Genomic DNA, 15,593 nt, shown 5'->3' with positions numbered 1-15,593 from the left:
TGACAAATTTACTATTTACTTGACGCAATTCGCTCTTAGATACTGTAAACTAGGAAAAACTGAAAATGGGTAGGTGTCCTAAACGAAGAAAAATAAGACAAACAACAGACCTCTTGCCTAGGACCTTTTCTCTGCACGATGTTGACAAAGAGATTATTTAGTATGCCTATTCCGTCTGCTCGATATTGAAAATCTCGGTAGGTACATTGAAAACCTATTGGCTACAAGGGCTACCTATTGGGTACATTCGCGCATCAAGGACTCGGAGCTCCGATTCTTTCAGAGAAGTCTCTTTATACCTAATATAATATGTCATCATCGATTTCTTCCTGCTTATATTCCGGCTTGGACTTTCTTGGGGTCTTTGAACTGAAAATATTTACAATATAGATCATATCATAGCAGTTTCGTACTTAGGTACAACACGAATTCTGACCAATCCGTCCACTATTCATTAAAATAATTGATAATTTGATCTAACGACGATCGAATCCAAGTGTCGAAAACTAAAAGGTCATCATTTTGAATTTTGAATAAGCAGATAAGGGGCAGTATTCAGATTTTTGAGATTTTACAATTATGTACTTAAGTTAAACATTCCTGACACGACTCGCAGTTGGACGTATGTACCTAAGTTATGCAAAAACGTTCCAAGCCACTATGGACGCCGTTGTGGGTTGGAACGTTTTTGCATAACTATGTCCAGTTTATCCCGTTCGCACAAATAAGTGGCACGACACACGACTCGGTGCATCTCGTGTGCATCAATGAGGTTGGCAACTGGCAAAGGTTTTGATAGACGGCGCCAGCATAGGTTTTTTGTTCTATGAGTTTTGGCTTAAAGGGTCCAAGATAACTCTGCAGCGATTTTGATAGCATAGACTGTGCAAGACTGTGTTATTTTAAACATAATTGGGGCATTTTCTATGAAAAGGGATCATATTGTCGATAGCGCTTACGCCGCACAGCGTCGCGCGGCATTGTAGTTATATCGGAGCATCGTTTATAATGGCGTAAGCGCCATAGACAAATCGACCATTTTCATAGAAGTTTGACGTTAAAAATAACACTATCACAGTGTGTGCTATCAAAATCGCTGCAGAATTATCTTGGTCTGATTCTAGCATCCAGGCCATAAAATTCCAAAAAAAAAAGAATTTGACACTATTTGTAGAACTGACAGGTAAAACCTATGCTGTCGCCATCTGTAAAATACTTTCGACCCGCCAATCCCATTAATGCAAGCAATCGTCTCATACCAATATCAAAACCTCGACAGATTTTAAAATCAGAATGACTCAAGCTCGTGAAGTAATAGCTATTTTATATTTTAACCGGACGAGATAAGTGCCATCCACAGGATGCAAATATCAATACACTAGACATCTTCATAACGTAATGTTATGATGACTGGTACCTATTACAGTATTATTAGAGAAAAAACAGCATTCAAAGAGTATTTCACAGATACTTCGAATTTGTTAATGCATTTTTATATTCATAAGTTGTAAAATATAGTTTCTAGGTCTAAATGTTTTGAAGAGATGTTGAAAATAAAATTGAATAGATATTTGAGTATTAATGTTTTATTTTAATACCTTATTGCTTATTTTTAACAAACACATACAAAAATATACTAATATTCTAGTCATAGTATTAAAATATGCATATGTATTGCTTTTAGGTACATTAGTACACTTGTCATGCTTAGACAATTAGTAATTATTTTATTCTACTTAATATTATCAGTTTTAAGAATCTTTATTCTCAAGATGATATAACAAAGCTTCACTTAAATAAAAATTATATATATTATCACTTAAAGTGAATATTTTAGTGTACACTGAGTACTGACCAATTTGTTTTTTAATTTGTATTAAGGCACCACTTTGAGTAATGTTAATTAAATTTAAATGCAATAATACTTGAGCCTATAAAATAACGTAAAAACTATCTCGTCTCATGCAACTACATAAATGTGGACTTAACTTTTTAAATTCGTTGTCTCAAAGTTCTACCATCTTCCCAGTTTTCTCACACACACCATCCACAATCTCACTGTCATCATCCTCCGGTGTCTGTTGTGACAGATTCAGATCACACACAGACTCCTTCCGGTCACTCACGGACCCTTTCCGGTCACTGGCAAGCTCCAGCATTAAAGTCTCGAGTTTCTGAGCCTTCCTGGTTTCGTTGTGGGTGATGAGGGCACAGAGGTGCTCCGTCAGTAACTCCTTTTTCTCTTTTTCCTTTTGTAGATTTATTTTCGCCTGGAGGAACTCTTTTTCTATTTTTAGGTAGTGTTTTCTGAAAAAAAAAATTGACAGTGAATTTTCTCTAACAGAAAAATCGTTTTTAGGAACGAAATAACTAGACTGTTTAAGATGATAAAAATATTAATGATCATATAATAAATTCTAGGGTTATGAAAGATGTTTAGTTGATTTCAGTTTTGTTCGTTAGTATAGGGCATTAGTATAGGTGGAAATATGTATCCCAGAGGCACCCTGTGAATAGTGTGAATCCAATCCACTGTAACTTTGTATAAACTGCAACTGCAGATACAGTGTATTGGATTCACATGATAAAGAGGGTTACTAAAATATTGCCTGCTACAAGTAAAAATTTTAGTTAACACTTTGACTACCGAGAACCTGCCTGGTAGGCACTCGTGAAATTTGCTCAGATGCCGGACAACCCGCCCAGCAGGTTGTTTTATACGCAGCTATAGACAACCAGTTTCTGGGGTATTGTTCAAAATTTTGCCCGGTTACGAAAGTGTTAATACTTACTCTGCGTCTGCATAACTCAGGCACGCCTGATCTATCTTCTTTCTTAGCACTGCCACATCCTGTGAAAACTGCCCGTCTAGCACTTGCAGTTCCTTCTTTATCTTTTCCAGTCTTACTACTTCTTCTGCTGTTTGTTTGGTCCTGAAATTGAAAATAACATATTCAAATTATTATTTTAGTACTCACATAAATGTGGTATTTCCTATAAAAAGGGACCTTATTGTCGATGGCACTTACGCCATTATAAACAATGCTCCGTTATAAATACAATGCAGCGCGACGCTGTGCGGCGTAAGCGCCATCGACATTAAGGTCCCTATTCATAGAAAATGCCCCAAATACTCTATGCTGCACAGCTCACAAAAAGAAGTACAAGTCACAAGTGTCACAACTAGTAAAAGTAGGTAAACCAATGGGTGGTCTTATCACTAATGAATAATCTCTTCCAGAAATCCTTTGGATATCACAACTATTGCAACAACTTTCTAAAATTTGTGCACAATTTCGTACATACACATAATTTTTTGACTTTTTGTAAATTGGTTGAAAAAAGAATCTAGCCATACCATATAGGTTTTCTAATGAGATTGAGAAATTTGTTATTAAACATAGTTTTATTCTGCTTTCAAACATGCTACACACACAAGTATATATTTCAAACACAATAAAAACTATGGCAATGTGACAAAGTGATAGCTAATCAACTACTGCAATGTGATAATGTCATGAATCATGTCAAGATTAAATTTGAAACCCACTCACTCTCAGAGTATAATAATATATGTATAGTATAGTAACTCACACTGTCCGATTTGGCTTGCTGTTAAAATGTTTTATTTATTTATTTGGGTTTTCTTTTGGATATTATAATATTTTAGTTGCCTAATAATATGTGGTAAAGTTATGTTGCAATGAATAAAAATTATAAAGTTTATGACTTAATAGATGGAGAAGCACTAGAATAAATTTAAAACAAACTGAAATACCTACAGGCCATATACTAAAGAAAAAGTGACCACAAGTGACTGGAGCGCCAGTGGCAGAATTGTAACTTTAAAATGGTTTTAAACCACTAAGAACAAAATAATAATACTTTTAAACCATCTTAAAAAAACCTTGTTTTACATTCTGGATACTCAAATGACAATTCAATTGACCAATTCTGGTATATAGACGCGAAATTTTCACTTATACATTTAACGTAAAGTCACATTCGAAACGTCAGGCCATGAATAAACGTAAATTTGTACGCGATTAAGTCCCGTGTAAAACTAACACGGGTCAATTACGAGTAAATTGTAATCTCATCACCTGTCAGCTAAAGCCTTTGCCAGCATTTCTTTCCGCTTCTTATTCTGCTCCTCCATAATCTTCTGTTTCAGCTGCAATTCCTCCAACTTCACACTGTGAGCCGCCGGGTCATCTTCCGTATAATTATCTACACTCCTCACCAAATCTGGAGTAACACCTGTACTGGTTTTCCTACTATCCAAATGGTTTTCCATCTCATTAGTTTTAGAATCTTTTTCGTCTTTGTCATTCGCTTCTCCGCCGGACACATCATCCTCATTGTTCAAATCAATGGTACTTGTGCTGATATTGTCTAAATCGCTTGCATCATTATTGTTATACTCTGTGATTGGTTTGTTTTTTAAACTGAGCCGGCATTTATCAAACATTATATCTATTGCTTCATCTGAACTCTGTTTTTGTAGAGGCGATTTGTATTGATTAGTTACCCTTTTCTGCGTTACACCAATTTGGGCCTTTTTGATGTTAGTTGTGACATTAGATTCTGTTAAAAAAAAACTATAAATTACTGACTGTATGTCTAGGTAGCAGAATGGATAATGCTAGTAAAGTACTTTCACTTCTTATTGAAGAGAACTAGTGGTTAAGATTACATACATATGGATTATGTGAGTGATCACAAAAAACATGAGAATGCTAATGTTGCAGCTGCAACAAAAACTACTAATTATCTCATCTTCCTCAACGATGACGTAATTATGCTTACTAAGTACTAAATATACTAATATTTTTATGAATTAAATTAAAGAGGGCAACTAACATAGATGAGAATCAAGAAAATGAATGAACAATAAACTTATCCATGCATGACAAATTAATTCGCAGCTACTAAGTTGTACGGGAAAGGGCTTAATTGTAACGTAGTTTCAGTACCGCTATTTTCCCAGTAAGTTAGTATAGGTATACGTGAACAATTTTACAAAACGAGGTCAATCTATTTTTCAGTTGGTATAGGCTATTATTATAACTTATTAAGATAAGGCCAGGTTAATTTATAGTAAGTTTATTCTTCTCTTACCAATGTCTGAACCTGTCTCCACGGATTTGATCCGCTTCAAATCTTCTTCACTGAATCCGGTAAACGTAGACGACATTGTATCGTAATGACGACCACCTACTCGTATATTTCAATTCTATCTGATGAGCGAGTGATATTAGTAAACGAAGTTCATTGTTGGTTTAAATAAGAAACCAAATTTCAAATATACGACACGACTACGAGCTATGAGCAATGTTTTGCTGGCAAAAGGACAGACACAAAAAGATGACGTGCCGTGAAGAGACTGAAGAGCATATAAGTAATGTCAAAGATGTGTCAAAATGAAAGAGTAGGTTCAGCGATTAATATCATAACTGGAATAGCTTAGGACCACAAAACATAGAGTTCAAAAAAGTTTAGCAATTAGCATCCCCATAAACAATATCTTTAAAAAAAAGTTTGTGGCGGCTGGCGGCATCATACGCAACAGCGTTTTTAGGTTATTCGGCGAATAACTGAATTTGTATTTATTTTAACTGTTAAAAGAAAAAGGTACTGTTGTAATATATTCTAAAGCTATCTATTTCTTATTTTTTGTACAAAGCTTATCTGTGAATTGTGTATTTTCCAGACAAATAACCAAAAATGGCAGCGGCTATGCCCATCAACCCCAAGCCTTTCCTCAACAGTTTGACAGGGAAATCCGTGCTTGTGAGGCTAAAATGGGGCCATGAATACAAAGGGCTCTTGGTGTCCGCCGATGGTTACATGAATCTGCAGTTAGCTAACACCGAGGAAATTGTTGACGGCAAATGCACAGGTTAGTTTGGGCATCAAACAAATAGCTTGCATGTTCCGCTGTTTTGTTATTTATTTCCCACAACCTGTTTAAGTAGGATTGATAGTAACAACAAAGCAGTCTCTTACTATGTATGTACTCTTAATTTTCAGGAAATCTCGGAGAAGTTCTAATCAGGTGTAACAATGTTCTGTACGTGCGAGGGGCAGAGGAAGAGGATGAAGAGGGAGAAATGAAAGAATAACTTTTAGTCTATAATTTTTATAAGTTACAATAAGTGTACTAGGGTATTGGATATACCGAGTCATGAAACTGGTAAAAGGATCTTTATTGAGAAACTATTCTTTTGTTTGGGTAACCAGACACTTAAGATAATTTTTTTAACATACACTTTTCAGGAGTTTGTCTCCTAACCACTTTTTTTTAACTGGTATGTTAGGCACTTATTTTCTTTATCATAAAAGTGTATAAAGTTTAAACAAGAATCCGGGACATATGGGTCATTGAAATAAGCTGCCCATTGCTTCATTGTGTTTTAGTATAAACCAATGATTTACATGCAAGCCATGGTATCTGAAATAGAATTCTTTTTGTCAGTTTCATTAACTCTAAAACTGAGTGTTTGTGGAAGATTGCACCGACTGTTGAATTGAATAATTCAATTTTGTGGTTTTCTTAAATAATAAGAATCTATTCCAACTTATATTGTTTTTCCTACAAAATGTTCTCTGATAAGCTCATTCTCTATAATCTCTACAACCCTTCAGAACCCAGGCACAGTACCATCTTTACCATAATGGCACATGGCCTTCCTCAGGGGGCCGCGAAGGACAGACAGTAACAGTGAGCAACTGAGTCAGCAGGGTCGGGTCGGTTGTTAGTTTTATTCACTTTCTTTACATTCCAAAAGGGCCCCAGCATAGTTTAAGACGCAGGCATTTATCTATATATCTTATAACCTATCCTATCCTATCCTTCAAACCTTCAAGAAAAGAGCGTATTCCCATCTTAAAGGCCGGCAACGCACTTACAACCCCTCTGGTGTTGCGGGTGTCCATGGGCGGCGGTAATCGCTTACCATCAGGTGATCCGTCTGCTCGTTTGCCTCCTATTTCATAAAAAAAAAAAAAAAAAACAACCATTTTGATGTGACTGGACACTAATGGGTTAATGGACTCCCTGTAGGGTCAAAGCATCTTTTAGTCTAACGACAACACGCAGGTAGACCTGTACCGCTGGCTATATTTTGACCCCTAGGTTATAAAAATATTAAAGTCAATTCTGTTTTCGCTTATGAATACTTTGTTAAGATGTAAATCTTACATTTTGTTTTGTGTCATATATATAATTTGCTTTTCTAGTAATTTGTTATTTTGTGGTAATTATTTTTTATTTTGAATTATTTTGGAGAAAAAAATATTCGAGAGAAAACATGTAACTGTGTTGCATTTAGGATAGTGTTTTTAGTGTGAAAACATAGTTTGTGTCAATTACGTCCACTGCAATCTGATACTATGTCATAATATTCTAAATGACACAAAAAAAAATTAGAGTTAAAAAAAATTACTTAGGTCGAATTTAATCGTTTAAATAGGTCCATTAAATGATTTTGTGTCTTATTAAGGCATAGCTTCATAAGATATTTGATGATTTTGTTGTAACAGGCTGTCACCGTTACAAAAGAATATTAAAGATATTAGAGTTTACATCTTATTAATTTGAAATGCAGGATAAATAAGATGTATGAATTTGTGTCACTTGCATCCACTGCATAAACAAATATTACAAAAATATTATTTGCGTTCAAACGAAGCTAGCGGGCGGTCTGAATGGGCAACGGAGGCCGTGCAGGGTGGGGCCGCGGCGTGACCTTGCCGTACGCAACGCATGTTTATTTCGCCTGTGCGCCAAATTAACGCAACTTATTCAAAGAAGTTACGCAAACAACACAACAACAAGCAACAAGCAAGCAAAGAATGCGTCGAATTATCTTTTACCTATTTAAAACTTATAGATATTGTACAATGTCACCATTATGCAAAAGAACTGTAAGTACATGTTTGATTTGCGAGCGAGCTGGCAACATTGCGCAGGGAAATCTTAAAAATATCGCGTTTACGTGAACGCCACATACATTTGTGACAGTGATAGCGAAAAGGTACCACTAAAGTAAAATTTGGTTATTAATACCGTGACTTTCTTTCATTCTTTGATAAAAAAAATTGCTATTTATGCAACAAGTGCGGAAATCATCTTTACGCACGTGTATCATACAATGTTTTACATTATACATTATACGTTATACATTGTGCGAGTAAATAAAAAAACATATCATGGCAAATAAGTTTAATTATTAAAAGGAGTGTTTTAAATCGACACGAGTTGCGAATTACCTATTCGCACGTGTATAGTACGTTTTACAGTACATATGGCCCTTTAAACTTTCGACATATGCACGGTAAGTGCTCTTTTCCGCACTAGTGCGGGAAAGTAGCACCATATGTACTGTAAAAAAAAAATTGAAAACAAAAAGCACTATTGCGGAAAAGCAGTACTTTCTGCACGATATGGCTCCGTAGGAAACGTACTTTTCGAGCACATGCATTGTAAAAAAAAATATAGGACTGTATCTCCTAAACCATGCGTCGTCGTAGCGCAAAAATAATAAAATTGACGTTCCCCTTTATGTAACCCAAAAGTAATACATGAAAAATACAATGAAAAAAAGAAACAAAATCTTTATAGGGCTGTATTAGCTGTATCTCCTAAATCGTGCATCGTAGCGCAAAAATAATCAAATTTTCGCTCCCCTTTAAGAAGCCCCTAATTAAGATTTAAAAACCCAAAAAAGAAAAAAAGAGGAAAAAATCTTTATAGGGCTGTATCTCCTAAACCGTGCGTCGTAGCGCAAAAATAAACGTTTCGGTCCCGTTTATGTAACCATTAATTTATATTTAAAAAAACGCAATAAAAAAAAAACCAAAAAAACTTTTTAGGGCTGTATCTCCTAAACCGTCGTAGCGCAAAAATAATCAAATTTTCGTTCCCCTTTATGGAACCCCTAACTAATATACAAAAAACACAATGAAAAAAAAACAAAAAAAAATCTTTATAGGGCTGCATCTCCTAAATCGTGCATCGTAGCGCAAAAATAATCAATTTTTCGTTCCCCTTTAAGAAACCCTTAATTAATACTTAAAAAAAAAAACAAAAAAAAAACAGGAAAAAATCTTTATAGAGCTATATCTCCTAAACCGTGCGTGGTAGCGCAAAAATAACAAAATTTTCGTTCCCCTATACTGAACCCCAAAGTAATATACAAAAAACACAATGAAAAAAAAAACAACACAAAAATCTTTATAGGGCTGCATCTCCTAAACCGTGCATCGTAGCACAAAAATAATCAAATTTTCGTTCCCCTTAAGAAACCCTTAATTAAAACTTTTAAAAAAACCAGGAAAAAAACTTTATAGAGCTATTATAGCTATATATATAGATATAATATCTCCTAAACCGTGCGTGGTGGCGCAAAAATAATAAAAGTTTCGTTCCCCTTTATGCAACTCATAATTTATATTTAAAAAAAAACGCAAAAAAATACAAAAAAATAATTATAGGGCTGTATCTCTTAAACCATGCGTCGTAGCGCAAAAATAATAAAAATTTCGTTCCCCTTTATGAAGCCCCAAAGTAATATACTAAAAACACAATGAAAAAAAAGAAAAAAAATAACAAAAAAAATTTATAGGGCTGTATCTCCTACACCGTGCATCGTAGCGCAAAAATAATTAAAAAAAAACCCCTTTAAGAAACCCCTAATTAAGATTGAAAAACGCAAAAAAGAAAAAGAGGAAAAAAATCATTTTAGGGCTGTATCTCCTAAACCGTGCGTCGTAGCGCAAAAATAATGACATTTTCGTTCCCCTTTACGGAACCCCAAAGTAATATACAAAAAACAATGAAAAAAAAAACAAAAAAAACTTTATAGGGCTGTATCTCCTAAACCGTCGTAGCGCAAAAATAATCAAATTTTCGTTCCCCTTTGTGGAACCCCAAACTAATATACAAAAAACACCATGAAAAAAAAAAACAAAAAAAAATCTTTATAGGGCTGCATCTCCTAAATCGTGCATCGTAGCGCAAAAATAATCAATTTTTCGTTCCCCTTTAAGAAACCCTTAATTAATACTTAAAAAAAAAACAAAAAAAAAGAGGAAAAAATCTTTATAGAGCTATATCTCCTAAACCGTGCGTGGTAGCGCAAAAATAACAAAATGTTCGTTCCCCTGTACGGAACCCCAAAGTAATATACAAAAAACACAATGAAAAAAAAAACAACAAAAAAATCTTTATAGGGCTGCATCTCCTAAACCGTGCATCGTAGCACAAAAATAATCAAATTTTCGTTCCCCTTAAGAAACCCTTAAGTAAAACTTAAAAAAAAACAGGAAAAAAACTTTATAGAGCTATTATAGCTATATATATATAGATATAATATCTCCTAAACCGTGCGTGGTGGCGCAAAAATAATAAAATTTTCGTTCCCCTTTATGCAACCTATAATTTATATTTAAAAAAAACGCAAAATTAAAAAAAAAAAAACATTATAGGGCTGTATCTCTTAAACCATGCGTCGTAGCGCAAAAAAACTTTATAGAGCTGTATCTCCTAAACCGTGCGTGGTACCGCAAAAACAATAAAATTTTCGTTCCCCTTTATGCAACCCATAATTTATATTTAAAAAAAACGCAAAATTTAAAAAAAAATCTTTATAGGGCTGTATCTCCTAAACCGTGCGTGGTACCGCAAAAACAATAAAATTTTCGTTCCCCTTTATGCAACCCATAATTTATATTTAAAAAAAACGCAAAATTTAAAAAAAAATCTTTATAGGGCTGTATCTCCTAAACCGTGCGTGGTACCGCAAAAACAATAAAATTTTCGTTCCCCTTTATGCAACCCATAATTTATACTTAAAAAAACGCAAAATTAAAAAAAAATATCTTTATAGGGCTGTATCTCCTAAACCATGCGTCGTAGCGCAAAAATAATAAAATTTTCGTTCCCCTTTATGAAGCCCCAAAATAATATACAAAAACACAAGAAAAAAAAAGAAAAAAATAATAACAAAAAAACTTTATAGGGCTGTATCTCCTAAACCGTGCATCGTAGCGCAAAAATAATCAATATCCGTTCTCCATTAAGAAGCCCCTAATTAAGATTTAAAAACGCAAAAAAGAAAAAGAGAAAAAAAAACATTTTAGGGCTGTATCTCCTAAACCGTGTGTCGTAGCGCAAAAATAATAAAATTTTCGTTCCCTTTAATGAAATCCCAAAGTAATAACAAAAAACGCAATGACAAAAAAAAGAAAAAAAAAAAACAACAAAAAAAACTTTAGGGATGTATCTCCTAAACCGTGCATGGTAGCGAAAAATAATCAAATTTTCGTTCCCCTTAAGAAGCCCTTAATTAAATTTAAAAACGTAAAAAAGAAAAAGAAAAAAATCTATATAGGGCTGTATCTCCTAAACCGTGTGTCGTAGCGCAAAAATAATAAAATTTTCGTTCCCTTTTATGAAACCCCAAAGTAATAACAAAAAACGCAATGACAAAAAAAAGATAAAAAAACAACAAAAAAAAATTTAGGGATGTATCTCCTAAACCGTGCATGGTAGCGAAAAATAATCAAATTTTCGTTCCCCTTAAGAAGCCCTTAATTAAGATTTAAAAACGTAAAAAAGAAAAAGAAAAAAAATCTATATAGGGCTGTATCTCCTAAACCGTGCGTCGTAGCGCAAAAATAATCAACTTTTCGGTCCCCTTTATGTAACCATTAATTTATACAAAAAAAAACGCAAAAAGAAAGAGATTTTTTTTATAGGGCTTGATCTCCTAAACCATGCGTCGTAGCGCAAAAGTAATTAAATTTTCGTTCCTCTTTATGAAACCCCAAAGTAATATACAAAAAACACAATGTAAAAAAGAAAAAAAACAATAAAAAAAACTTTATAGGGCTGTATCTCCTAAACCGTGCGTCGTAGCGCAAAAATAATCAAATTTTCTTTCCTCTTTATTCAGGCCTTAATTTATATTTAAAAAAAACGCTTTCACTAAACTGCTGTAACTCGGAAACTTAGAATCCACAAAGGGGACTTTACTAAATTATGACACATATTAAAGCCTGACCAGTAATATATGATCATTGTCAAGAGGGCGCTGTTCATTCTCATGTATAGGGTGACAGTTCAGTATAGTATAAAAAATATTGTATTTAATGAACATCATCATCATTGTAATTAATGTTGCTTGCCACGCTTAAACATAACGAAAATCACAATAAATTGCGTCTTAAAATAAACTTAAAAAGTCTACTAAAAATCGAAACAAAAGTAATTTTTAAGTCGCTGATGTGACATTCTCAATCAAAAGGTAGGTACCACTTTGTCGTTTACCATAAAGACGAAATTTGATTATATCTTTATACAAATAACCTGTCAGAGAAAGTGGTACCTTTTGATTAGGAACGTCACAAATGTTGGTCAGTATGAGGAGTGCAGCCTACAGTTTATTTTTAATTATATTTATATACCTACTACGGTAAGATTGATAAGACAATGTAATTATGCCTCCGAATGAAATAAATACACTGTATCGCAAAACTAAGTGGCGAGACAGCTCATAATGCCATCTCTTTCACTCTTGGTTGGTCTTAACAAGGGTAAAGGAAATATTGTCTTCGGTTACCGCGATAGTTACTCATGAAATAAAACTATGAAAACGGATTATATCGCGTATATTGAATTTATAATACATCCCCATGGATGGGGATGTATTTGTAAAATCACAATAAATTGCGTCTTAAAATAAACTTAAAAAGTCTACTAAAAATCGAAACAAAAGTAATTTTTAAGTCGCTGATGTGACATTCTCAATCAAAAGGTAGGTACCACTTTGTCGTTTACCATAAAGACGAAATTTGATTATATCTTTAAACAAATAACCTGTCAGAGAAAGTGGTACCTTTTGATTAGGAACGTCACAAATGTTGGTCAGTATGAGGAGTGCAGCCTACAGTTTATTTTTAATTATATTTATATACCTACTACGGTAAGATTGATAAGACAATGTAATTATGCCTCCGAATGAAATAAATACACTGTATCGCAAAACTAAGTGGCGAGACAGCTCATAATGCCATCTCTTTCACTCTTGGTTGGTCTTAACAAGGGTAAAGGAAATATTGTCTTCGGTTACCGCGATAGTTACTCATGAAATAAAACTATGAAAACGGATTATATCGCGTATATTGAATTTATAATACATCCCCATCCATGGGGATCATGGGGAAGGATGGGGATATAATCCGTTTTCATAGTTTTATTTCAAGAGTAAAGGAGATAGTATTAAGATCTCAGTCGCAATCTGATATTGCGGCAAGTATAATAAGCACCCCACCCGCGTAGGTATCCTTCCCCGCGCACGCCCTTCTTGCTCAATTGAGTTTTATTTTGCCAGATAGTAAAAAAACCGTGGATCAAAATGACCCAAATTATGAATGATGTCTCAATGTGGTATTATAATATTGTAGACGTAAACTTAATAATATGAATTTTTTTTTGTGGCAGATACAGGGTGTTAATTAGAAAAAAATTTTTTTTAAATAAAAGCGGTGGATGAATTTGACACAGATTTGTTTGAATAACATATAACAATGTTCTGTAAAGTACAACACTTCACTTACCGACTCTAATATTTTTTTAGGCGTTTTAGGATCAATATTAGGTATTTATTAAATGCCATTATACCCGTGGATGAAAATGACACAAAATGCGTGTGTACATCGGAAGCCACTTTGTCTTTACAGGGAAACAAAGAATTTCGTCTCTAATATTTTTTTTACAGAATGCTAATTGAAAAAAGAAATACCTAAATTTCTACCTAAGCAAATACCTAGGATGACACAAAATATTATTTTTAGGTTTAGTATATGGTCTGGAAACTATATATAAAAAATAAGCAACATTAATATTCTTATAACCTCAGAAGTTATTGGTACAGGTCTAAGGGCAGTCACTGACAGCACGAGCTACATGCTACGCTTGTAACAAATAATATTTTTTTACACTTGGTAGCAAAAAGCAAGCAGGTCCCTGCCAGTAAAGAATGGATGCTTGGCACGAGGTTTTTTTTTCGTACACTGACCCGCCTGTTGTCACTATCGCACGCTATCCCTCTCACTAAATTAAAATCCTACTTATGACAAGGCAGTATGGCTTAGAGCTTTAGCCTGTCCAGATGAACGAAAACAAAAAGCTATCCCGCTCGCACAGTGTCATTGACCGCCGTCGTCATGGGAGGGACAGCAATATAATTCAGCGGGAGCGATAGAGATAGGAACAGGCGGGTCAACGTACTACGAAATTCCTTGTGGTAAGCGTTCTTTCTGTAACTGACCATTGATGATGTCTGGTGCATGCACTGAGGTTTATGAATTGTCAATTATAGTTTGTCAAAGGACTGTCTCATTTCAAACAGACAGAGATACTATTTTTGTCTTACACTAGCACCCAAAAGAAAACGATGAGTATAGTTTTTTTTGTTCTTATTAACTGACAATTTGGTTTAACTAACTATAACTGTGTGGATCATCATCCATACCATTATACCATTTTCAAATAGTGAGGGGGGGGTTTAAAGCAACAAAGAACATGTACTTGAAAAATTTACTTGTTTTCCTAAGTCCTACTTGCAGACCCTATAGTGGGTAGTACCCGTATACTCTGTAGTGGGTCTATAACCTATTTGTTTGGACTACTAAATAGGAAAAAAGCGTTTTGGAAAGCATGGTTTTCAATGATTGTTGCAATAAATAAATACTAGCTTTTGCCTGCGACTTCGTCTGGGTGGAATTAGCAATCGCAGCTAGAGTAAGAATAGCGTCTGGATAAAGTGTAATAGCAATCATTCAATTTGAGCATATGCTTAATTGCTTATATACACAAATTCACTTTATTAATTATTTCAATTCTACCCCGCTTTCGACCCTCTTAAGGGATGACTTTCGGGATAAAAACTATCCTATGTCCTTCTCCGGGACTCAAACTATCTCTATGCCAAATTTCAAGTAAATCGGTTCAGCGGTTTAATCGTCAAGAGGACACAGACAGACTTTTGCGTTTATAATATTAGTATGGATTGCATACAATAGCAGATGAAGAACCTTGAAATTAAATTACAAGTCAATGTTTGAATAATGATTATATTTCGCTTAACAGTTATTTACATAGGCAATAAATCACACAAATTCTTATATCCAGTCATTCAGTATTAGTTTGGAATCTACTGACTTATAAATAGGCGTATAATTGTGCTAAATATTAAATTATTTATCACAAAGGCCCACATTACATTATATTTTGTGCTACTTTATTGCTACATATACCTTCAAATTGTGACAGTATTTTCATGAATTTCACATATAGGTAATAAAATATAAGTCGAAAATTACCACAAAAAAAGTTGAAAGAGCAAATTACACACACACATTAACTGTGTGTGTGTGTGTTATAAGTTATTACACTCGTTTATTTTTTAATCATGATATTGGAAAAGAAAATTTAGCAAGACGAATTTCACATTGATGCTATACTTACTTAAATCCACGCACGAGAAATTGACACAAGTACTTTATCATACATTTAACTATAAATG

At 34.1% G+C, this 15,593-nt stretch overlaps 2 protein-coding genes across 3 annotated transcripts; one reads left to right on the top strand and one right to left on the bottom strand.

Moving 5' to 3' along the window:
* Window positions 1-1,778: 1,778 nt before the first annotated feature.
* Window positions 1,779-5,322, bottom strand: LOC134745328 (RAB6-interacting golgin). 2 transcript variants are annotated; one of them, XM_063679337.1, is made up of 5 exons: window positions 5,122-5,322; window positions 4,104-4,587; window positions 3,595-3,612; window positions 2,793-2,933; window positions 1,779-2,307 (listed from the first exon to the last, which is right to left on the bottom strand). In XM_063679337.1, exons 1-5 carry the CDS (start codon window positions 5,195-5,197, stop codon window positions 2,007-2,009), a joined length of 1,020 nt encoding a protein of 339 aa, XP_063535407.1. In that variant the 5' UTR covers window positions 5,198-5,322; the 3' UTR covers window positions 1,779-2,006. The 2 variants fall into 2 exon arrangements, with proteins under 2 accessions (XP_063535407.1, XP_063535409.1); XM_063679339.1 differs by lacking the exon at window positions 3,595-3,612 and having other exon boundaries at window positions 1,789-2,307; window positions 5,122-5,320.
* Window positions 5,323-5,503: 181 nt separating this feature from the next.
* On the top strand, window positions 5,504-6,580 carry LOC134745228 (small nuclear ribonucleoprotein F). The gene is made up of 3 exons (XM_063679222.1): window positions 5,504-5,634; window positions 5,714-5,902; window positions 6,034-6,580. The coding sequence occupies exons 2-3, from the start codon at window positions 5,728-5,730 to the stop codon at window positions 6,123-6,125; spliced, it is 267 nt and encodes an 88-aa protein (XP_063535292.1). The 5' UTR covers window positions 5,504-5,634; window positions 5,714-5,727; the 3' UTR covers window positions 6,126-6,580.
* The last annotated feature ends 9,013 nt before the right edge of the window (window positions 6,581-15,593 follow it).

This window comes from Cydia strobilella, chromosome 11 (assembly GCF_947568885.1).
Source record: "Cydia strobilella chromosome 11, ilCydStro3.1, whole genome shotgun sequence".
Classification (NCBI taxonomy): Eukaryota; Metazoa; Arthropoda; class Insecta; order Lepidoptera; family Tortricidae; genus Cydia; species Cydia strobilella.
The sequence above is the reverse complement of the archived record's forward strand: the minus strand, read 5'-3'. Positions and strand labels throughout refer to the sequence as shown.

Bases quoted from the DNA above. Each gene is read 5' to 3' on its own strand.
- LOC134745228 (XM_063679222.1), top strand. From the start codon at position 5,728: ATGGCAGCGGCTATGCCCATCAACCCCAAGCCTTTCCTCAACAGTTTG. The intron at 5,903-6,033 runs GTTAGTTTGGGC...CTTAATTTTCAG, and splicing joins TGTTGACGGCAAATGCACAG to GAAATCTCGGAGAAGTTCTA.
- LOC134745328 (XM_063679337.1), bottom strand. From the start codon at position 5,197: ATGTCGTCTACGTTTACCGGATTCAGTGAAGAAGATTTGAAGCGGATC. The intron at 4,588-5,121 runs GTAAGAGAAGAA...TTTTTTTAACAG, and splicing joins GGAGACAGGTTCAGACATTG to AATCTAATGTCACAACTAAC. The intron at 2,308-2,792 runs GTAAGTATTAAC...TTTTTTTTTCAG, and splicing joins CTGAGTTATGCAGACGCAGA to AAAACACTACCTAAAAATAG.